Genomic DNA, 23,721 nt, shown 5'->3' with positions numbered 1-23,721 from the left:
AGCCTCTCGGCTGCTGCCCAACAGCATGAGGAGGGAGGCCCTCGGGGCTGGGGGGAGCTTGGTGGGAGGGGCCGGGTCGTCCTCTCTCCGTGGCTGACGCACACTCTGCTCTCCTCGTGCCTGCCGACCCACAGAAGCCAGGTCTGCTGACATGGCTCCCTCAGTCCTCTAGCTTTACCCCACGACAGTGAGAGGTGACCCGCCTCCGGCCCGCGGTCTTCCTGATGTTATGACCCCCCCGGAACCAGCGACACCCTCCACCCACTCCCGCCATTCAGCGTCGCGTGGAAGAGCGCTCTCTTGCGAGGACAACAGTGACAGCCTCACGGCCCTGCAGGGAACTCCAAAGAGATGAGGGAGACCAAGAATGTCACTGGGAAGTGTGACAGGAACCATCAGTGGGGATTCACCTGTCAGAACAGGGGGCAGCCGTGTCCCACTCTCTGGGCCTACTGGCAGGAGGTCCATGAGTCTGACAAAATAATCCCAGATTGGGTTGTTCTGGAACAATCACATCAAGAAGTAACACAAGGGTTTCACAGGCAACCGAGGTAACACATGCTTTTGCTCTCGAGACGGTTTCCAGTTGCAGGAGGCATGCGTGTCTTTGCGACGTAACGGTGGCCCTTCGTAGCTCTGCAACCTCCCCAGGCCGTGCCATCTGTGAGGACAGAGGACGCTCCAGCCACATAACACGGCGGGCACCGGACCTTCCAAACCCTACAGGAAATTCTACAACACTAAATAAACAGAGCTCATGACACTTTGAAATCACTGGGAACCTCAGGACTATTTTCCGGAAAAACTTAACCACAAAAAGGCTACGATTCGGGCTCTGGTTCTCTGAACTCCCTTCGAGGAGGGGTGGAGGCGGGCATTTCTGAGTCCCTGGAGAACTGTTAATATCCACACGCCTTAGAGTAAGTAAGCTTGAACCACACCTGCATTTGCCCTGAGAACACAATTTTGACTGTTTTGTGCACTGGTTGTAATGAGGTGCTAATGCGGTGCCAGGGCGGTGGATGGAGGAGGCAGGGTTCCCTCACCTCCCGGCCACTATTAGACCGAGTGCTGCGGGGAAAGCAGAGAAGGGGGAGGGAGACCAGCTCCCCGGAGATCTCCAGACACTCACCCAGCGCCTGGGCAGCACCTGGGCAGCACCTGAGGCGCGTTGCCAGCCTGATCCCGAGGACTGCCAAGTGTTCCGAGCCACGTCAGTCCACAGTGGGTGATGAACTTTCCCCCTAACTCAAGCAGTGCTAATGCACTGACTTAAAAAATGAAGAGCATTTTCATACATCACACATTCTGGCAGGTCCCGAGGTAAAATCCAGCACCCATGACAGAGGCAGGTTCCGGAAAGCCTGTGCACTTCTGCACCGTGAACGTGAATCCACCGGACGTCAGCATTTTGCTCCCATGGCTGGGCTCTGCTGCTCCTTGCATTGCAGTCCCTCTCCCACCCTGGCCTCCTGTGCCTCCCTGCCGGCTCCCACCCCTCCATGACCCCTGAGCCCTGCCTTCCTACCCCCAACCTCTGCTGAACACTGGGCTCTCGTTAAATTAAGAGCTCTGAGCATTTAGAGTCCACTGGCAGTGTGCTATGCATAATGGGATAAAAGTAAAGGATTCAAACCATTTCAGGCTACACACCATCATCCCAGCTTCCTGTATCTGCTGGTGTCATGCAGGTAACAGTCCCAACACTCACATTTTCTGTTTGTTAGAAATGCAGGGCAAAGATACGGCATAAAATAGCTAAGTGTTGAGAAAGCAAGGAGCAGGGATCTTTCTGGAAAATGCAGTATTCTGTAATCATAAAATAGTCTTAAGATTGCAATCAAGAACAGAAGTTGGTTCTAAATTCAAATTTCTAGGCTCTGGCTGAACAGCTTAGAAAACTGAGGGACTGATTTTGGCTGACCTAATAAAAATCAAAAAGTGATTTTCTATAAGCGAGTGGGATGGCTATTATTACTTTTAGGTCATTACTTTGGGGATGTTCTGATTTCCACTCTTTTATTTGTATAATGGTGTTGCCATAGGATCTTTTCTCTCTGATTAAGTAAAAATTATAATAAGCGAAGAATTCAATCAGTGATTTTATATACATCACTGGGGATCTTCAAACAGTGCATACTTTATAACACAATATAGGTAAAGCTTGTGCCAGTCACTGTCCTAAGAGCTTGCCATGTATAGACTCGCTCAGTCCTCATGGCTGAGGAACTGCTATGACTCCCCTTAGGATGGGGAAACCAAGGCCGAGTTCAATTGCCGAGGTCACAGAGAAGGTAAGGGGTAGAACTGGACCTTGAACCCACGAAGTTGGGCCCTAGTGTCCATGCTCCCAGCCACTCTGCTGTGCTCGAGACAGCAACACCAGGTGATGGGAATATAAATACGGGGTGCCCACTCTACTGGCCCACACCCCAAAGGTGCCTAGATCATGAGCACGTTTGTATGGTATTGGCACAATTTTTAATTGAGCATTCCCTAACCGTATTTAAGTACTACATCGATTTTTTAGGCAGTATATCCAATTGTGCCAGTCCCTTGAGGAAAAACAAAGGTCACTTTATTTACTTATATCAGACGCACAAGTCCTTTTCTAGGCCCACCCCACCCCCCACCCTACCCCCTAATCAGGATTACATTTGAGTCATTTCCTGTTTTCTCCAAAGTTTCCTCCTCTGTAGGAGGGCACTGAGCTTTGGGGCCAGAGGAGGAGGTCTTTCTCTTCCTCCAGTCCAGTCCCTTCCGTGGTGACACTGAGTTGTTGCACATGTCGGGGCGGGGCTCATCTCTAATCAAAACCCAGGTGGATGCTGAGCACCGCAGCCTCAGACCCCGGGGGTGGAGGGGCACATCCTTGCTGTGGAGTGAGCACGGGAAAGCACCGGTGGCCGGGGTGGCATGCAGATGGAGTGGTGCCCAAGTTCTCACCTCTAGCCTCGCGCCGTACATACCCAGCACCCAGTGGGTGCGCAAGCATGCTTCTGGAGGGGTGAACGATGAATCTTGAAGCATTACCAACGTTGACCTCAAGGCTACTTTACGTCCCGGCTAGAATTCCAAAGCAAAGGTAGTACACACTCCCCAACCCCGGTCCTGCGTGGTATTCTGCACACGTTAGCTCATCTACGCCTCACGCAGAGGCACACTTGTTGCAGTTTTGCAAATGACCAGGTAGAGCAGGAAGACGTCTCAGGGGTGTAGAAATGGTAAATGACAGTGTTCCTCCACAGCCCCAGCCTAGTTCTGGAACAGGCTGGAACCCCATGATGCAAAATTCTGGGAAATGGTGCATTCTACAAACTGTGATTGGATAGTCACCGGACACGCCAGCATCCCACTGGCTCTAAGAATTGTCAGTTCCTCTGCATAAGCCCGGACGTCCCAACCTCCCCTGAAGTGGACTGCCCCGTTCCCACCACCCCACCCCCGGCCCACACTCGTCGTTAGGAAGAGCCTAAGAACCAGCGTTACGTGGAGGACAGGTGACCCCCAGGGATGCACAGAAGGTGGCGGTGGGCGGTGCCTGTTAGACCCCATGTCCACTGGTGCTGGCAGGCTAGAAACTTCAGCCCACACCAAATTTCCGGCACAGCTTTCCATCAAGTGTCATTAATAACGTGAACATGTTCAGAAAACTGGAATTTCAAAGTCAAATCTCTCCTGTTTACTGAAAACAACTCCTGCAATGTGTTGTCCTGTTTGCAGTCAAAACGTCTATGGGGGCTGGTCACAGGGCACCCTAACGAGATGCGGAGGGAGTTAGGAGCAAACCACCCAAACGATTGTTCCTGGCGACACAACAGTTGACCCCAGGTAGATTCTGCAGTGATGTTTTAAATGGTGGAAGGACAGTTTCTCAAATGAATCGTCCTGGCTTTGTTATTTCATATTTATGTTGGCTTGTGTTAAGATCCAAATACACAAAAATCAAGCTTCTTCCGTCTTCATATTTGAACTGGCGAAAATAATAGTTTTGCTCTGGTTTTGTTTGTCTGCCTCTCACGATATTGAGGGTTTTTCTGTGCCACCAGGATGGAGTATTCCGCTGACCTCATTATTTGTGGATGATACAAATGCCCACACAGAAAATCCTATAGGCTTAGCTATTTTTTTCTTTAAACCACTTATTGAGGTATGACTGACACACAAAAAGCTGCATGAATTTAATGGGTACAACTTGATGAGTTTAAGACATGGCCATTTTTGATGAACTTGAACGTGGCAGACAGGTTAAAGCTTTACAAACAGCCATGTGCTTCCCGGCTCCTACCATCAGCTTGTGGCCCCATGGCCGGTGCTGACCAGTGGACTGAGGCAGCAGTGACGCATGTCCTTCTGGGTGGGGGCCGTTAGGAGCGGATGTGCTGGCCCATTCTTGTCCCCTGTCCCTGTGAGCTCAAGGGCACATGCCCCAGCTGGAAAAGGGCACCAAGCCACATCAGACCACGTGCAGAAAATATGTGTCCATTGGGTCATGCTGGATTTCAGGGGATGCTCTGTTGCAGGAAGTAAATCACCACTATGTGCAAAACTCTTGATGAGTAATTGAAAAAAACTTACATGGAACATTCATGATTCATAAAAAACAAAGAAGAGCAAAGAAGAGGTCTTGTGCTATCTGATGTTAGATTAGGAGGCTGTTCCTAAAGGCAATACAGTATTTGTCCAGGAGTTGGCAGTTAAGGGAGTCATATTTATGTGGAGAATTGTCATAGGATAAAAATGGCAAAACATAAAATAAAATAAAATAAAGTAAAATAAAATATAGAATAAAAGGCAGTGGAAAAGGGTCAGGTGAGCCGGTAGACAGGGCTCAGGAAACGTGCTCACTACACAGAGGGAAAGAAAGTTGGACTTCTACCTAAAAACACGCATGAAGACAATGGGCTAAATTTAAATGCAAAGGCAAAGGTTACAAAGCCAGTGGAAGAAAACAGAAGGGCATATCTTGTGATGTAACGGTCTTCACGTGAAATACAACTTTTACCATGAAAGGATGGAGAAAGGAACAACTTCAAAAGTAGAGGGTTTTTTTTCTTCAATAAAAGATGAGAGAGACCAAGGCAGAGAAAATGCATATATTGGGAGAAAAGACTCACAACATCTAAAACCCACACAAGAAATTGTATCTGGAAATCAGAGAATTCCAAGAAAAAGCCAGATAACCAGAAACCCGAAAAAAAGTAGGGAAAAATATTCAGAGAAAAGAATCAGAACAGCTGAAAATTATAGAGGGCAATGTCCAAACTGACCAATTATCAGAGAACTACCCTTTAAAACAGAGGTAAGATACCACATGTTACCTGTCGAGGGCAAGACTCAGGATGGAGGGTAACATCAAGGGCTTTTGAGGAGGGACATGGACTGGCCAGGGAAGCCATTCTGGAAGATTCTGGCAATCCCTAGAGAAGGTCAGTATGCACAGGCCTGATGCCAGTGAGTCATGCCTGGGCATCGCTCCCAGGAAAGTCTGCATGCGTGTTCCTAAGAAGGCCAGCCTAAGAAGGTGAGCTGCAGAAGTTACGTGATAACACAAGCCAGAGGATGGCGGGGGTCTTCCCCAGACAGCGGATGACTAAATGTGGTCGATGACCATCCTCAGGTGCTTATTTCTGGCCGGCAGAATCACGGAGCTTTCAGTCTCTACTTTGTAAATTCAGGTACCTCACACATTTTATTTAGTAAGCATGGCTCTAATCAGAAAAAACTCTTAAGAGCTCTAAAAGATAGACAGACTAAACATACAACATTACATTGTTGTGTGTTATCACTCAATCTATGCTTTTTCTGGCTCCTTCATAAAATATAGAACCAGTAATATTAACAGCAAGAATCCCAAATCATGATGATGATGATGATAAAGGCTATAATATTATAGAACTGGCTCATCGCAGGCCCTGACTCGAGTGGACCATCTGGAGATGGAAAAGGCCCACTTCCAGAACCGCCCTCTGGGAAGGGCAGGTGTTCTGAGGGGCCCGTCCAGGTCATTACACCATCCCCTGTCTCAGAAGGACCTTTGTGTATCTGGACTTGATGCTGGTACAGTAACCGACCTGCACCTCAGTCCCCACCAGGACAGCTCACTCGTCCCCGGCGCTTGCGGCCTCTGAAGGCCACTGACCGATGCAGGGTCTGGCCTGAGTCTCTACCTACGATGTCTCCTGTTTTCACTTTCATTGCAGGAGGGCATCTGATTCCAACTCAATAAATGCTGTGAAACTGAATTGCATTAGAGCTATCCATTTCCCTAAGACACCATTATAATCGAGAAGGCAGATCAAAGTCAACAGAAACAGAGAAAATCAGTTTCTTTCTCACTTAATTGCTTTGTTTGGTTAAATGCATGTAGTGGAAGAAAAAAAAAAATACCCTATAGACCATTTTAATTATGATATTGTGAAAGTCAGGGATATCATCCTGAAATTAAAATGTGAACATCAAAGTGTATACTGTTTGAATAAGAAAACTACATAAACACTTTAATATGCCTTTTTATCTTATAAAAAGCCTTGGATTATATATATTAAGGACCCAGTCTTTTGCTATTTTGCTGGGCTCTGATATTTGTGACATTTACGGAAAAGCCCTCTGCTCGTGGAAACTGTGGGATCAGCGGGCCTCCGTGGTCGGGCGTGGGAATGATGCCTCTGTCAGCTGTGAGTCTAGACACAGAAATAAGGAGCTCGTGACTGAGGAGCTGCAGGGAAGCCTCAGATCACGCTGCTACCGACCCCCCCAATGCTGGTGACAGAGCCAGTATGCTTACTCTAGGGTCCAAAGTTCTGGGAAGACAAGACAGGAGGGATTTTTTAAGGGTGGACTGTAGCCCCACAAGGAGTCCAAGGTAGCTGGGAGAGAGGGCCATGTCTCTGCATGTCAATTTTGTTAGCTCTGCTGGGGAATCCTCCTGGAGGGGGATCCCTGCCTGTTCTGGGGTCTTGGCAGCAGGCCAGTGGAGAGATTTGGGCACATTTTGGTGGATTCCTCTTTGAATAAAATAGGAAAGCATGCAAAGTGCAAACCACTCTCCCCATAAACTCTACGATGGACATCATGTATCACCAATACCAGCCGAGTGCTTGTTTCAAACAGTTTGATCAATAAAATTAACAACTAAGAATCGTTTCCTGATGCAACTCTAATTTGAATGAGTAAAATTACTCTAAAAATGGAATTGAGGGCTTTCAGAAAGCATCCTACATCTGGGTTTGATGAGGACCTCTAAAATGATAAAAGTAACTTTTGATTAAAAAACACATCCACTTGGGTGTTTCAGAATAAAAACCAATTGGCTTAAAACATATTGACTCTAGCTTTGATCTTTGGGCGTCCACTACTGTGGAGTTCCTGGATCACCCACTCTCAAGCGGGTGTTTGAAATAACCATCAACCTTCTGGTCCTCCTGAATTATCTGCACCCCCTGCCCCCTCCACACCCTCTTATTCACCCAACATCCTCTTTCTCTGCTGCCCCAGACAAACGCATGTGCTGGGGCGTCCCCTCTCCCGGCCACCTGCCCCCAGGACTGAGCTGATCTGGCTCCCCTGAGGCAGACACAGATCCTGGGGGAACAGGAACACAGACACACGAGCCAGAGAGGAGCCACAGGACGGGGGACAGTCCAGTGATGGCAGGCTTGTTGAGACAGTATGGACTGGAGAGAGAGAGGTAAGAACACGGAACACACGGGGAAAGTGGCATGGAGCAGGGGTGCGGCATCTACGGAGACTGCAAACCAGTCACGTGGGGCCGAACAAATAGGGCCGAGGAATGGGGGGCCCGGGGGGAGTGCCCCAGCGGATGGATGGGGCCCCTGCTCCCCAGCTGGATAAAAATACAGGGAGAAGAGTCCCTACAGGTGGGAAGGAAAAGGAAAGCATGGAGACGTAAAGACAATCAAGGGGCGCCTGGGTGGTGCAGTTGGTTAAACGACCGACCTACTCCGATCTCAGCTCAGGTCTTGATCTCAGGGTCATGAGATCAAGCCCTGTGTTGGGCTACATGTTGGGCGTGGAGCCTGCTTAAGTTCAAAATAAATAAATAAATAAAGGCAATCATGATTATCAGGAAAAGTAGAAAAGAAAGACATTCTGGGAAAGTCAAGACAAACAAAGTGTTCTGGAAAAGCTGGAACTCATGAGGAGGAATGTGAAGTTACAGGAGCTCAGTGGAACCCAGTTATCCCACGCAAGACCCAAAGGCAGCGTGGCCCCAGCACCAGACCCCTGGCAACCAGGGAGGTGAGACTCCAAGTTCACGGCACAGTGGATACTCGTGCATGCTTTGAAAGAAAGGTTCTGTTTTGGGCTCAGTTGTGTCCTCAATATTTATATGTTGATGTCCTAACCCCCAAGGACTTGGAATCTAACTGTATTTGGAGACAGAATCTTTCCAGAGGTGATTAAGGTAAAATGAAGCCATGGGAGTGGAGAGGGGGGGTCCCAGTCCAATCTGACAGGTGTCCTTGTAAGAGGAGATCAGGACACAGACCCACATAGAGGGGCGCCCAGGTGAGGACACAGGGAGAAGAGGGGGTTGACAGTCAAGGAGAGAGGCCTCAGGGGAAACCAAACCTGCCCACACCTCGATCTCCATGTTCCAGCTTCCAGATCATGAGAACATAAATGTCTGTTGTTAAAGCCACCTGTCTGTGGTACCTTGTGATCCCAGCAACCTTAGATAATAATACAGGCTAATACAAGCTCCAACCAGAAAAGTTACAGCCTAATGGAAGGAGGAGAGGAGAGGAGACAGAGGAAGGGAGGGAGAGAGGAGGAAGGGACAGAAAGGGGAGAGGGAGAGGGAGGGAGACAGAGGGAAGGAGGGGAGGAGAGAAAGGCAGAGGAAGGGAGAGAGGGAGGGAGGGAGGAGCAGAGAGAGGGAGGGAGACAGGGGGAGGGGAAACAGGGAGGGAGGAAGGAGGAAGGGACAGGAAGGGAGGGAGACAGAGGGAGGGAGGGAGGAAAAGGGAGAGGGAGGGAGGGAGGGAGAGAAGAGAGAAGGAGGGAGGGAGAGAAAAGGAGGAAGAGGGAGGGAGAGAAAGGGAGCGGGAGGGAGGGAGAGGGACAGAGTGAATTTACACAGTGGCACAGAAACCTCCAATCAGGACGAGGCCAGGAAGAAACGAAGGAAGAGATGTTGGTGGACAAGTTCTTAAAATCACACCCTTCACATTAAAACTGCTGGACAAAAGGAGCAACCACCGGGAACAGGATGGATGAACCAGGGACGAGAAGCAGGGTCCCTCACTATCTTCTGCAGCCCAGACCCTGGCTTCCGTCAGGCGTCCACCTCCTGGGTTTTCTGGCAAGTAGGATGATGACATTTCAAGGGCACGTGATTAAAAACAAAAACAATAAAACCAATTCTCCTTTCCAGAATCACCATGACCAGTAAATTTGGCGTTGAGAGAAGAAAAGAAAACTCAAGTCATGTGGGATGCACACGGTGCTGGGGGCGAAATTATTTTGGTACTTGGTGTCAACGAGTGAACGTCTTTTGATTGAGTGTCGTTTTATTGCTAAAAATGTCCACTTTCCTGACACTGAAATTACAGTGCACTCAACACCCGTAATCTTCCTTTGATGATTCATGATCCTGCAGTACCTGAAGGTCATCACCTCAGTCTCTCTGCAGTCGCTGTGGAGTGACTACCAGCTGCAGGGCTGGACCGTCTCCCTGGGCTCTACGTGCCCCCTGGAGCCCCACCACGGTGCTCCTCCGCTGTGGAGGTGCTCCCCCGGGGGTAGGTGCTCCATTTATGGGGAGGTGCTCCCCAGGGGGGGATCCCGTTCTGCAGGCTGGAAGACCCCGCAGGGATCGCTGGAGGAAGCATGTGCCCAGCAAGCGGGGAGCAGAATGTTCTGGGGTTTGCACAGGGGAGACAGCAGGGTGTGAGGTGCAGATGAGCTTGCATGGATGCTGGGATGCCAACAGGAGACTTGGCCTTGGGGTGCCAGAGGGGAAGCCAAATTCCTGCCTGGGGCAGCTCACTGAGTCCTCTCATGGACGGTTCCAGTGTGTGAGGAGGACGTGCGGAGCGGAAGGGACAGGCAGACCCACTGCTAAGACACTGAGCTGGGTCTCCCTAATCCAGTCCCTCAGTCAGAGTGCTCACCGCCTTCCAGCCTCCCTGCTGTCCAGGGACCTGAGAGGGTGGGGAAGGGGCAGGGGAGAGGACTGGGAGCAGAGGGGAGGATGGGGAGCCTAGGGGAGGACCTAGGAGCAGAGGGGAGGACAGGGAGCAGAGGGGAGGCTACCTTAGGGCCTGAACAGCAGAGGGCGACAGGGGGAGTGAGCCGGGAGGTGATAAACACATCGGTGGATTAGATTAGATAAATGCTCAGAACAGGTGGAAAGAGAGAGTTTGAAGTGGGGGAAATGATGAATCAAGACTCCATTTTCACTGAAGCCCGATGGGGGTTAACTTGGGAAGTCCCAGTGGGCATCAGGTGGTACAGGAAGAGCTCGTGGGGAGACCAGGTCTTGGGTTTCCATGCTGACTCCCACGTAGGACTCGAGCTGGCTCCTGGCCTCCAGCTGTGGCCCCCCTCCTCACCCTGAGTCTGAGCTGCTAGGTCCTGGGTCCTGGGGGAGCAGTTGGGGGGCACGGAGAAGCACCTCAGGGTGCCCCCCAGAGCACCCTGGGGGTAGCAAGGTGAGGTAGCAGCAATACTGAGATTATGTCTAAAGAAGAGCGAATATTTTAATTTCATAACAGAACACCAGGAAATTAGAAAAATGGAACTCACCAAATTGCTGTCCCACGACCCAGTGTTCTCGGCCTTGGCCTCCACTGCCCCGAAAGAGGAGAGGAGCTATGGAGCCTGAGGGGGGGTGGGGGACCCTGCACTCCCCCTACCACCAGTGCCCTGGGGCAACTTAATTTCAAAGCACAGAGTGGATGTTTCCATTGGGCCTATGGGGGCGGCCCCACAGGGATTTTGGATGAGGCCCATTCTGTCCTGAGTGCACGCTAAGTGAAGGCATTCCTTTCTTCCTCAGGTCCTGTCACCAGCTGCTTCTGCCCAGGCCTTCACGGAGGCCACCTTCTCTCGAATCAGTGGTCTCTCAAACTTGGGTCTCTGACAACTCCTATTTGATGGTGCTACAGAAATGAGACAATAGAGAGGGAAGAAGATGCGCCTTGGAATTCTAAGTCCCCAGTTCCTGCTTGAGAAGCAGTGGCCTGGTTCAATGACGTTACCAGCGGGAGCTCTAGAAAACAGGCATTTGCCTGGCCCCTCCTGGCTGCCAGCCCATCGTCTTCCTCATGCTAGAATCCCTCCCTGTCTTGCACTTCCAGAAAGCCATGCCCGTGGAAGGCCTCTGGAAATGGTGAAGGTGAATGCCAACAATGCTCTGGGATGGGGGTCTGTCTTGCTCCTGCCGGCCCACCCCAGACGCTGCCCCTGGCCGGCACCTGTTGGCAGAACCTTCACACCTTTCCCCCTGCACTAACGCCTCTTAGAGACATCTCCCTCCTTCCTATACCTCCTCCCACGCCTGGGTGTGAGAGCCTTTCCTGGTTGGGTGCTGACCTTGACTAGGTCTGAAGTGGCACCCTCTGTCCCTTTTCCCACAGGCCTTAAATGTTAAACAGGGGCATCTGCCCTCGTGCAGCTTACGGCCCCATCAAGGGCAAACATCAAGTGCTGACTAACACCGAGCACACAGCCTGCTGGCTCGTCCCTCCAGCGAAGCCTGGAGAACCATGTGGCACCTCTGGTCAGGAGACCAGCAAGCCTCTGGACGCAGGGGTGTGTGGTCGGGGCCAAGGTGTGGACTGAGGTCCTTTCATAATTTTCTTAGGATCGGGCAACTGACACGATCTCAACCAAAAGAGTTGATGACCGGAGAGAAAAAGAAATATACAGAAATGTGAAAAATCAGTCTGAGCCACAGTGGGTAGAACTGTTTCTGTTTGCTCGCTATGATGCTAAAGACGGTCCACACCCACCGAAGCCCATCCACCGATTTAGATATTACAGATTCACTTACAAAAGAACACCCCTTCTTAGACTGGTGTGGGCAGCAGGCTGAGAAACACGGGGTGGAGCACAGTCAGGCCTCTAATGACCTCAGAGGTTGGGTTTCAGATTTCGGTGTGGCTCAACTATGGGAAAATCATCTAGAGTACAACAGAAACAGCATATAGATCCTGGGGGATCAGCGAGCCTGCGCCATCCCCTCTCCTTTCGAGAATGTTGTTCCTTCCCACCGGAGTCTTAGGGGTCACAAGGATCCTGGAGACATCCAGGTGCTCTCCTACCCAATTCAGGAAGACTAACCCTAGTTTTGGGGCCAACACTCGGGGCCCTAACTGAGCAACGAGAAAGTGAGGCAGACACCGGTTTTCACTGTTGATTCGATTCCAACAGTCACAATGTCACATATCCGCTCCCGGAGGTTTCTGAAAAAAATGCAAATCCTGTGGGTTGAACATTTCAACTAGATTTCCCTTAAATTCCACTGAAGGAAAGGCCTCTCCTGAAGGTATTTAGAAAGGCAAAGCATGCCTGACTACAGTGAAATTCTCTGTGCATTACAGAAAGGTGATCTAGCTGAACTGTGGCCACGGCTGGCGTCCACAGCATTTTACACAACTTTAAATTTCACTTCTGAGCCAGGTCTTCATCTTGAAACAAAATGGTAGCCCAAGTGTTCCAGTGGCCATCATATTCCGTAATGAAGATAGCATCTCAATATTTAATGGCTAACAAAAACATTTTGTGTGCACCGAGATACGATGAAATAAATGTATTAAATAATGTTCTCGTGTGTAATTTTTTCACTTAGCAGCACCAAGAAAATTAAGCTAATTTAATGAAACTGATAACAAACAGGATTCTTAAGAGAGCAGTCATAAAGATGAACGATAGTCCTCAGACCTGTGGTTGGACAATAAACAGTCACGGTTGTGATCAGAAATCAGCTCCTCACGGAGCATGATGACTCAAGGATGGAAAACCAACAGACGCCATGACAAGAGTCATGTCAATATTGCCCTGAAATGCTAAAAGTTATGAAAGCAGATCCTTGTGTGTGATGGATCTGAATGTGAGTCCAATTCTGGGTCTTTGGTGATACTTCCCTCGTGTGTTTATTTCACTACTTAGTCTACTTCTGTGGAGGAAGAACCAGCTACTGATCAGCTCCTCTGCTTGGGGCGCTTGTGTACATCAGTCCCTTTGGGCATTACGATTCACCTGGGAAATGGAGTTACACTTCTCATCTTCAGGTGAGGCATCTGAGGCTTGAGGAGGTGTCTACCTGCCCAGCAGCAAAGCAGGTTGGAAAGAAGGGACGGCATGGGAGCCCTGTGCTTGCCTTGCTGTCCATGGCTTTATCCCCACTCCACCCAACAGGATGATGGTGGAACTGACATCCATGCTGGACTCCTCAACCTCAATCCCAGTGTTCTGGCCAGAAGCTGCATTATAAGCTTTCAGAGCTTTCCCAAGAGAGCAATGGACACCGAGAGCCATGCGCTCTCTGGGGTTCCTGACCTGGAGCCATGCCCGCATCCCCAACGGTAAAAGAGTACCTAAACTTGGATGGAAAAAATGACTTTGTTTTCACCACCTCCTAACTGCAATCCAGCACTTCATTTAATTATGATTGAAGGTAACAAACCCCAGCAGTGTTAGCAATGCCTTGACTTTGTCACTAACAGAAAACAAGATTTTAAAAGAAAATCACATTCCAGTTGGTGTAGATATCTTGAAATGCCACTGCTATGTCCAATCATAGGAGCTGTCAGACCTGTCTCTAGATCTCAACATTACATATGTTAATAAAGATGTGCTTCTTAATGTCCTATTTTAGTCCAACACTTTAAAAAATGTCATAATGTATTTCAATATAATTGATTTCCTTTGAAATTCTGTGAGTTTTATTTTGTGCGTTAAAAAAAAATTATTCTGAGGAGGGGTCCACGGGTCTCCCCAGATGCCAAAGGGGGCATTCAGTAGGCCTCATCAGAGACAGAGTTGGCAGGAAGGGGTTCTGAGGTCTCTGGTTCCTCTCTGACCCATTGGGAGAATAACCAACAAGAGACCTTTATCTTTCCTGACCATGAGAAGGCAGAGGCCAGTATTCTTCTTTCAACGAAATCACTTTAAAAAATCACCTAATTCAATCCAGCAGACTTCACACTCACTTTTTATTAGGTCTGGTTTATTTATGAATGATAATAATTTCCTTTAAGCTTTATATAACTCCACTGGTGGATCCTACAGTTAGAGAAACTGTCTTCCATGAGCTAAGATGATGGTGTTTCACCATATACATTGTACAAGTGATCAACAAGAAATGAGCAGCTCTGTGAGGGGTGGGGTTGCTGGGGCCACTCTGGGAGGCTCCTCTGTGCTAGTTTCAGGTTGGCGGAGGGCACGTCCCCAGAACCCTACCCCAGTGTGCTCTGCTTTCCCCAGGTAGGACTGCAGGGGCTCCCAGCCCAGGGGAGTGTTCTCTGCCTGTGGGTGCAATGCTGAAGAGCAAGCTTCCCTGAGAAGCAGCCCCCGTGCACAAAGGGAGATGAAAGCAATTATTATTTTGGTAATCTGATGACTTTTAAAAGTTACATTTTAAAGGCTTATAATATTCAACTAGTTACAATGAATTTAAGCTTGTAACAAATTCAATTCCAAGTTTCCTCCATAATATTTCTACATTTCCCTGGCTGGGAAGCAGAGTGAAGTAGGGTATGTCATTATCCTGAAAGACCTCAACACAGATTAATCCTTGCAGCAATTAATATTTATTTTGTACCATTACATCCCATTTCTGACTGGTGTCTCCTGGGAAGCAAAATGGGCATCCAGCCTGACACTCAAAATTCACCCTAATTCATATGTGTCAACAAGGCAAAAATAATTGTTTTAATAATTATGTGCACAACACATCCAGATTTATAAAATAGTAATAACTGCTTTTTATTATAACCAATATATAATCAATACTGTAACTCCATATTCTGATTTTTGGAAATGTCTGATTTTCAAGATCAAAAAACAGAAAGCAACCTTAATATTTTTATGTAAATTCTTCCTTTGATTCCCAAGTGAGCTGAGTACCTTTCAACTTAAAATGTAACCTAATCCATCCTAAGATAGTAATTCCTTACCTCTCTCATCAAAGAACTTTTAATAATAATAATAAAAAACTCTCGGGACTGCCTGCCAAATATTGTGATGGAGAATTAGTATTTATACTACAGAAATTATTTTTACAGTAGTAATTTCTTCAATCTGAGTTGTTCACCAATGTAGCAATTATATTCAAAAAGCATTTCTTTCTCGAGTTTTTCAGAAATTACAGCAGCCTGTTCATAGTGAGTACCTAATCCATAGTCACAATCTTTTTGTGCAACCAGGGACAAAGCGAAGGGAATGGGATGTCTGCTCGGATCAGGAAGTTGCGTGACCAACAATTCACTTGGCACACAGGATGCGTGGGCATTGTGCAATGGGAGGGGCAATACAGTTGTCATATGTAAATGTAGTCTAGCAGGACAAGGACAGAGAAGAGTGTCCTCTGGAAAATGTGAGGTCCTGGAGAAGAGGGCCTGGGTCTCACCGGGTGAATGTTGGGGAGGGAGCTGGCCTGTGAGCTAAGGGCTGGGAGGGGCTGGGAGAGGGTAGACCTCCCTGGGGCCAGGGCAGGTGGGTCAGGCCACCCTGCGTGGATAGCACCTGGGGGCTTGTGGGGTATTCCATAAGGGTCATAATGAAGGATGTGAGAGCGCCAGGTCTGTGTCTTGGAGGAGCCAGCAAGGCTGCAGCAGGGAGGACAGAAGGGGACAGAGAGACTGGGTGGGGCACTGCAGGAGTCCAAGCAGGAGGTGACAAGCATCTAATGAGGCAGGAGAGCAGGTGGAGAAGAAAAGGCAGGTGGGAAAACATGAAAGGAAGAGTGCCCATTTATCCTGCTCCCTGCCCATTCCCAGGCCTGTTGTGTGGGCAAGAGGTAGGTCTGGTGACTTCTCTCGGCTCCACGATCATGCCCTGCCCTCTACTTCCAGTCCTTTGCCCCTCAGTGGGTCCCAAATCAGTTTCGTCCCCCAACGTTCTCAATCTGGGATCCTGGGTCCTCCTGCACCGCTTACTCCCCCCCTGGCTGGGCAGGGAGCCGGCCAGGAGGAGGGCCGGGGATGACACATAGAATGGTGAAGGAGTGCCACGGGAACACCAGGGGCATCATGGCTGCGGGGGCCACGGTATGGTAGACCCTCCACAAATGGGTGCCGAAGGAAGGAATGAATGAACAAACAAATGAATGAAGTGTGATGAGGCAGAATTAGTGAACAATTCACCCTTATTGTAGTCTGCTGACTTGCTGGGTAGGAAAGCGTGGAGGTTACTGGAAACATTTCTGCCATTACAATGACTCCTTTGTGTGTTTTTGGAATGCCTGATCTTCCTATTTCTTGGCAACACTCAGAAACACAGGCGAGCCCTGAACGCTGGGGTCCCACCCACCTGTAAGGAGAATGTTCCCTCTGCGAACATCACGCAGAAGGTTTGAAGACCCTGCTGACCCCAGGACTCCACCTCTCGCAAGTCCCCAGGGCACACACGGGCCACTGCCAGCGGTCAGGTCCATGGATACTCAACGAATGGGCACGTATCCATGCAAGGTCTGACTGGCATGGCCCTGGCATGCCGAAGACAAAGATGAATGGGTTTCTCATTTCCCCACTGGGTACTTCTCCGTGGCAGGCACTTGGTGTGAGTCTTAGGCACCACTGTGTACCCAGGAAATGTCTAGTATACAGTAGTCTGTAGGCACTCAATCCCGTGCCGTAAGAACTGGTTAGTTCCTACTGGTTACCTCTGGGTAGTCTGAGCTCCCGAGCCCTCCCAGCTGTGTCTAAGGGGTCAGTGAACTCTCTTGAGCACACGCCCTTCTCCTGGGGCCGCGCTCCCCCTCAGTCCAGGGAGGAAGGGCTTGGTTTTGTGCTGGCTCTTCTAAAAACGAGGGCTTCCAGGGGGCTCTGCCAGGGGTGGCCCAGGACAGCGAGTCCACCAAGGCGGGGGGAGGGAAGGTGAGAGGTCGATTACATCCCTGCCACCTGCAGGTCCTGTGTGGCTGCTCATGGGGAAATGTACGCAGAAAGTGGACACGTCCTGGTCCTCGGTGGCTTGTTCAACTCCAGCCACACATTAGACTCACATGGGAGTTTTTCCAAGCCTCTACCGGGGCCCGACTCTAGACCCATGACGTCCCACTCTCTGAGGGTCGGGCCCCAGCCCTGGAATAATTTCAACCCTCCCTGGACATCTAATTTACCGGGGGGCTAAGAACCCCTGGCAGAGAGGAAAGAAGTTACACCTGCCACCATTCCTCCTTCTCACCTCCCCATTACCTTGCCAACCCAGCGAAGGTCACACTTTCACCAGATCTGAAATACAGCTCCAAGAACCCACTATCAGTGGGTGCTTTAGAACAAAACCAAACCAAACCAGCACGAAAGCCGTGTTGCTGGTTCCTTAGGGATCCCCAAAGTGGCCGGGCTGGGTCTGCCTTACGTGTAAACATGGATCCATACATGCCTGTTCCTAGGGAAGGAAAGGGCAGAACTCTCGGCTGTGGGCCTCAGACTTTAAAATGAACTTTGAAATATTGTTACTTATTGGCATTTTCTATTAACAGATAACCGCCCACCCAAACTATGCTGTCCTTTAACTAGAAAAACAAACCTCTCACATCCCTTCATCTAAATCAGAAAAATAAACAGAAACGCATTGACATTCTCCTCTCGCAAATTCAGATTCTCGAAGGTCCCCAGCTCAGGGTGAAGTGAGTCGCTCCTATTATTAACCATGCCCTCAGCCACAGGCTGTGCAATCCCAGGGAGCGAGCTATGGGAGCCCGCCAACTTGGCATGGGGCTATTTTTAGGATACAGAGTCCTGTCTGTGTCCTCCTGCCCGTCCTACTTGATATCAGAACAAGCTATTTTTTCTTCAAACAGTCAAGCACATGGCTACTTCAAGCTGCAGAGTCATCCTGGGTGGGCAATCATCTCTGTCACCTACACTTGGCACAGGACAAAATGACAGAGTGACTCATAAGGCCTCCCCTCCAATGCATTCTGCTCGTTGAACCCATGGCTTCACCCACCCCCTGGCTGTCACTGATGACACTCTCCCCTCCCCCCACCGCTTCCCCCTATAGGGGCTGCCAACTCTGTTCCAAGTTGGTCCTGCTGGGCCCTCCTCAGTTTGGTCCTGTGTTCACAGGAAGTGGCTTCACTTACACTACTTTGCAAACCAGCCAAAGCCTCTGGGAGGCTGAATTAGTTACAAAATTCCTGTTTCGGCTTGTTCTGGGCTGCACTGTGGCCCCACACAATTCCCGTGTTGGAGTCCTCATCCCCCGAGCCTCGGAATGTGACTATTTGGAGACAGGGTCTTTACAGAGGTGATCAGGTTAAGGTGATGTCGTTAGGGTGGGCCCTAATCCAATACGACTGGTGTCCTTATGAAATTAGGACACAGACACGCAGAGAGGGACAAGCCTCTGAAGACACAGGAAGGAGACAGCCATCTCTCAGCCACAGACCGCGGCCTGGGGACAGATTCTCCCTCACGGCCTCACAAGAGCCCTGCCCTGCTGACACCTGATTTCCGAAGGCTGCCTTCCAGAACTGTGAGACCGCGAATTTCTGCTGGTTACGCCACCCAGCAGCCGAAGCAGACTAACGCAGGCCTTCAAACCGTGTGTCAATGACAATAGCTTGGAAGCCAATACACGTTGGGACCCAAAGGGCTGGTCACCTTCATCGCCTTTTCTGACCAGAACTGGAGATGTCACAGTCCTAAGTAAAATGCCGTTCCTAGGCCTCGTACTTCGGAAGACGTTCTGAAGAAGGTGGTATTTGTGTGTGTGCACGTGTATGCGCACAATTCTCAGCGACACTCATGATGCACGGCGCCTGAAGTCCTGAGGTCGAGCTCAAGAGATGCACCGTCTCATCAGAGGGCCGATGTGCAGAGCCCGTTCCTTTTCTACCACATTCTGACACCTGCCATCTTCCATTACTCAAAGATCCCAGAAACTAACTCTGAGTCTAACTCTGAGACTAACTCTGAATCGCTTACCAGTTTGGAGTTCGAACACTAAGATCTGAGGATGTTTCAGTGCCGCTGTTCTCGCTGTTCTGCTGACGGCTGACCGGGTATCTGTTCTCGGCAGACACACACGGTTATCGCGCTGGCCGCAGGGAGCGGACCACTGCCCGGGGACAGCCAGCAGCTTAGGCGGCCCCCAGCTTGACTCTGCCCTTCCTGACCGGCTTCACGACCGGGGCTCGCTTTCCAGCGCCTTGGCACTCATTGCTAGAATCAGAACAAGACGTACTGGTTTCACGTGGCTGTGTGGAGCTATAGTTCCCTCCCTGTACAGAGACCGTCGGAAGAGGGGCACCGAGTTGGGTGAAGCGGATTCGGCGCTCGCTTAGCCGGCGGGGCCCGGCGAGGGGCGCCTGGCAGTTAGCCACGGTGGCTGCTTGCGTCGTGCGGCTGGCTCTGGGAAAGCAGAGGAGGAGTGAGGGACAGCTTTCCAAGAGCCGTCTGGTTCCCTGCCCCTGGCGACGTCTAACTAATTGCAAAGGAGACACTCAGGAGGTACGGTGATGAGAAAACAGAACGCTGAGTTACAGCCCCCCTCGAACGGCTTTTTGGGGACCCTTCTGCTCGAACAACTGCAAATAGAGGCTCTCTGTGCAGTCATTCAATGATCCCAGGCTCCAAACCCGGTGTATGAGCCAGGGAACTCCGCCGCACTTCCCAGGCCAGGCCCCTCCAACATCAGTGCTAGTGAGCCTAGGCTTCCAGAGCCTGTTCTCGGAAATCTCCGCAAATGGGTCCACCCGTGGGGCTATCTACTAGGTGCAAACACAGCGCTCACACTGCAACTGACCAACATCTTACTGCTTCTGAATGTGGAAAATCCTAGCCTAGAGCTAGGGATCTTCTTCTTTTGGTTCAGTAAATGATAAAGGATATAAATAATGGCCCAAAGTTTTAACATTTTCACCAGTTCACTTTAAAAGTATGGGGATTTTTCATTCAATTGCAGAAAACCAAAAGAATTACCAAAAACGTCTCCATTAAGTCAAAAGAAGGATTTTAGTAATAGACAATAAACAGGCAAGGCAGGTGTGTCACGACCTCTGTATAGAATACAACATACAAGCAACATATACGAATTTCATTTAAAACAACCACAATCCATAAAGCAGCACTGAAGAGATTGATAACATGGGCCAAACAGTCAGGTAAAGTCTCGTGAAGTGACTGAATTTATCATACCATGTGATAACCCCAAACTTTTTATTTTGTGCACGAAACTGTTAAGCAAATCTTTTGCTACTATTACCAATGAAACCTTTAAAAGATTTTACGATTTCTCTGAAGGGATAGAAAGAAAATCAACTTAGTGCATCCTCAATTCAGAAAGTTAAGCTGAGTAGTTATGCAAGAGGAAAACAAGGCTTTCTTAATTTTGTCGCTTAAGAAAAACGAATCCTAAAAAAGAAATACCAACAGATGGAGGAACTGAACTAGAAGAGAATGATTCTTTCTTTTAAACTAATTATTGGTTTGGTAGCCGTCCCAGTTCTCTTTGAATACCTAATCAGGTACTTTGATTCCTTTCCCAAAGCCTATTACCTTTAACTATGGAAATAATTTGGTAACTACAGTATGTGCACTGAACAATCTGCAGGCAGGGACTTCATAAGAGGAAATGCTCAGGTCCCTGAAACACTATTAGAATCCCTTTGCATACAGAATCTTGAAGCGTTATGACTTCATTACTCGTATTCTCACATTGCATTCTGGAGAGGTTATGTGTATCCCACACCAGTGTCTTTTGGGTGTTGAAGTCAGCGCAGAAAATGCAAAGAAACTGAACTGGTGTTTTCATAAGTCGCTGCGTTCTTCCCTTCGGTTTAGATCTTTCATACACTAGAATTTAGAACAGCTGATAATACAATATGCTTGGTGGAGGGCCCTGAGTTCAATTAAGTGAGATTCTGAAAATAATAAATAAAAATGTTGATAATTACTTTAAACACTGAAGTCTCTAGCTTGCAAACTGTGTGCAAGACTCTTAATTTGAATTATGCAGGAAAGGAATATAGACCCAAGGATCTGCTTATTTTAAGAGAAGTGCACAGGCACGCATTCAACTATTATGCATAATGTTAATTTAAACATGGAAACCATTTAATTTACAAAGATATATCTCTTTTTAAGAAACTTCCTCATTTCCCACTTGAAATTTTTATTTTCCTACATCTTTCAAAATGTAGGCTGTGATCCAAGGGATGTCTAGGATCTCTTCCAAACCTAAAATGTCACGATTCTGTGGCCCTGTAAGGCAAAACGACATTCCTCGTCCCCTGGTCCCTAAACTCATCTCACTGTGGAGAACAAAAGAAGGTAAGAGACTATTCCAGAGAGTTCTGATTAGCAATGATTTAAGACATAGATAACAAAGGCATTTTGCAGAATATTCTTCCACATCATTTGTATAAATCCTGTTCAAAAAATAAAGTGACCCCCCCATTCCTGTGGTTCGTATTAAATGTCAGTATCTTACATCAGAGCCAGCACTGACGGAAAGAATTCAGAATGAACCTCTCACGTTAAAGCATTAAAGCTCTCTCAGTTAAAGATGTCTTTCCAGAGCTGTCATATCCATCCTTTTCCTAACTCAAGAAATAAGTGGAACCTAAATCCCAGAAAAGATAGACTGGCAGGATAGTTACTTGGTAACAAAAGACTTCATTCTTGACCTAACTCCTCCACTGGAGTTAGGATGCTATTTGAGTGGAATCCCAGGGGCTCCACCTTCAGTGAACTTGGCAGAACAAGCATGATTTGAACAGTGTGAAAGACCCTGCAGTAAAAAGGACAGAGGCAGGTGACAGGGGACTGATGACTTCTGATACGCTGGCTGCAGAATGATCAAATCGAGAGGTCATTCAGGGTCTTCTAAACAAAACAACGATTCTCCATAAATCTGCAATTGCCCATATAAAAATATGATTTTATTAGCTGTTTACTATTGATTTGGAGAAAATATCAACCAACTCAAGCACGATCAAGAGCACACAGTGTGGAAAGACAAAACCATCATGCCCCTTTCTGCAGCCAGGTGGGAACACATTTCAGAAGATCCATTCATTCTTTGCTCTCAGGTTCCCTGGATTTCTTTTGGCAAAGCTGCCCTCTGGTGCAATAGGCAAGAAGACTCAGGCATCCAGCTCCCGCCCCCCTTCCTGGCCTGCATTTCACCACTTAGTTAAAAATCTTTAGTCCTGATAAAGGATTTAACTCCTGGCGGCATGAGGAAACCCAGGGAAGAAACAGATCTGAGAGAGACCAGGAGCAGAGGTGGTGGTTCTGGAAGGGGGCAGGTGCCAGGCATTTCCTTGACAGAGTCTGGCCTTGTCACTTAAGGAGCCACTGAAACCACACCTCTGCTTTTCCAGTGAAATTTCTGAAAGGCGCAATTTTCACCTTTGCCCTAGATGCCGCTCAGAAGGAGCCAGCAGAGCAGGGGAGCAGATTCACCAGCAGGCCAGGTCTCCGCAGAGCACCCCACCCGCACAGCACCCCTCTGAGATGTTGGGGAGGAGAGCTTCCGGTGTGTGTGTGTGTGTGCGCGCACACACACACACACACACGCGCGCGCGCGCGGGGAGGGGAGTGATAAACTCGCTCGGGCATTCAGATCCTGAGGTACATGTGAAGTTGCACCCTCAGGAGATCATGGGGGTCCAAAATGCGGAGAAGTAGATGAGGGGCAAGGGTGGGTGGGAGGGGCGAGCAGAGGGGGAGATTAAGCGGGGCTGGGATGGAGGAAAGGGAGGGAGGAAGAGGAGATGGGGGAGATGGTGGAGGGCAAGGACTGGGGAGAAAAAGCTGGACGGGGAGCGGAGAAAGCCATAAAGGACAGAGGGTGCAGGGATGGGGCGCGGGGGAAGAAGGGAGGGGTCAGGCGCCCAGGAAACAGCGGAGAAAGGCAGCGGGGGGCGCGGGGGAAAGCCGGGCGGTAAGCGAACGGCCGCCTCGCCGAGCCGGGGAGCGCGGGCGACAAGCCGCGGAGCCCGAGACCCGGGGGACTGCAGGGGCGGGAGGACCGCAGTCCGGGACGCGGGCCCAGGCGCCCGGCGCGTCGCCCCGTCGCCCCGTCGCCCCCGGCGCTGGAGGAGGCCGCCCGGCGCCCGCGCCCCGCCCTCCCCGCCGGCCCGCCCGCCTTACCTGGCCCTTGACCAGGCTGGCGGCGAACTGGCGCATGACGGCCTCCACGGTGTAGGCGCTGGACCAGCCGCGCGGCGTGAGCAGCTCCATGCAGATGGCGCCGCCGTCCAGCACGTAGCCGTTCTCCAGGCGCGGGCTGAGCACCCGCATGAAGGGCGGCGAGAAGGGGAAGTTGTCGGGGAAGGTGAGGTTGAGCAGGATGAACTCGGTGTTGGTCTCCTTCATGTCCTGCCACAGCACCGAGTCCTTGTCCACCTGGTGCAGCTTCACGTTCCAGTCGAAGAGGCTCTCGTCCACCAGCTCCACGGAGATGAAGCGGTCGCTGAGGCGCGCGATGTCCTGCAGCTCCTTCATGAGCCGCCGGCTGCGCACCTGCGTGCAGTGCTGCTGGCGCGCCGCGGGCACCAGGCTGCCGCCCCCC

General features: G+C 49.7%; 1 protein-coding gene across 1 annotated transcript in view; it reads right to left on the bottom strand.

The window, feature by feature from the left end:
- UBE2QL1 (ubiquitin conjugating enzyme E2 Q family like 1) overlaps nucleotides 1-23,715 on the bottom strand; it is a 34,622-nt gene extending 10,907 nt beyond the window's left edge. Inside the window, exon 1 of the mRNA XM_034998799.1 lies at nucleotides 23,301-23,715. Within this exon, the coding sequence (XP_034854690.1) occupies nucleotides 23,301-23,654 (354 nt within the window). The 5' untranslated portion in view covers nucleotides 23,655-23,715. The remainder of the gene's footprint in view (nucleotides 1-23,300) is intronic.
- Nucleotides 23,716-23,721: the final 6 nt, after the last annotated feature.

This window comes from Mirounga leonina, unplaced genomic scaffold (assembly GCF_011800145.1).
Source record: "Mirounga leonina isolate KUSES-001 unplaced genomic scaffold, KU_Mleo_1.0 Mir_95, whole genome shotgun sequence".
Classification (NCBI taxonomy): domain Eukaryota; kingdom Metazoa; phylum Chordata; class Mammalia; order Carnivora; family Phocidae; genus Mirounga; species Mirounga leonina.
The sequence above is the reverse complement of the archived record's forward strand: the minus strand, read 5'-3'. Positions and strand labels throughout refer to the sequence as shown.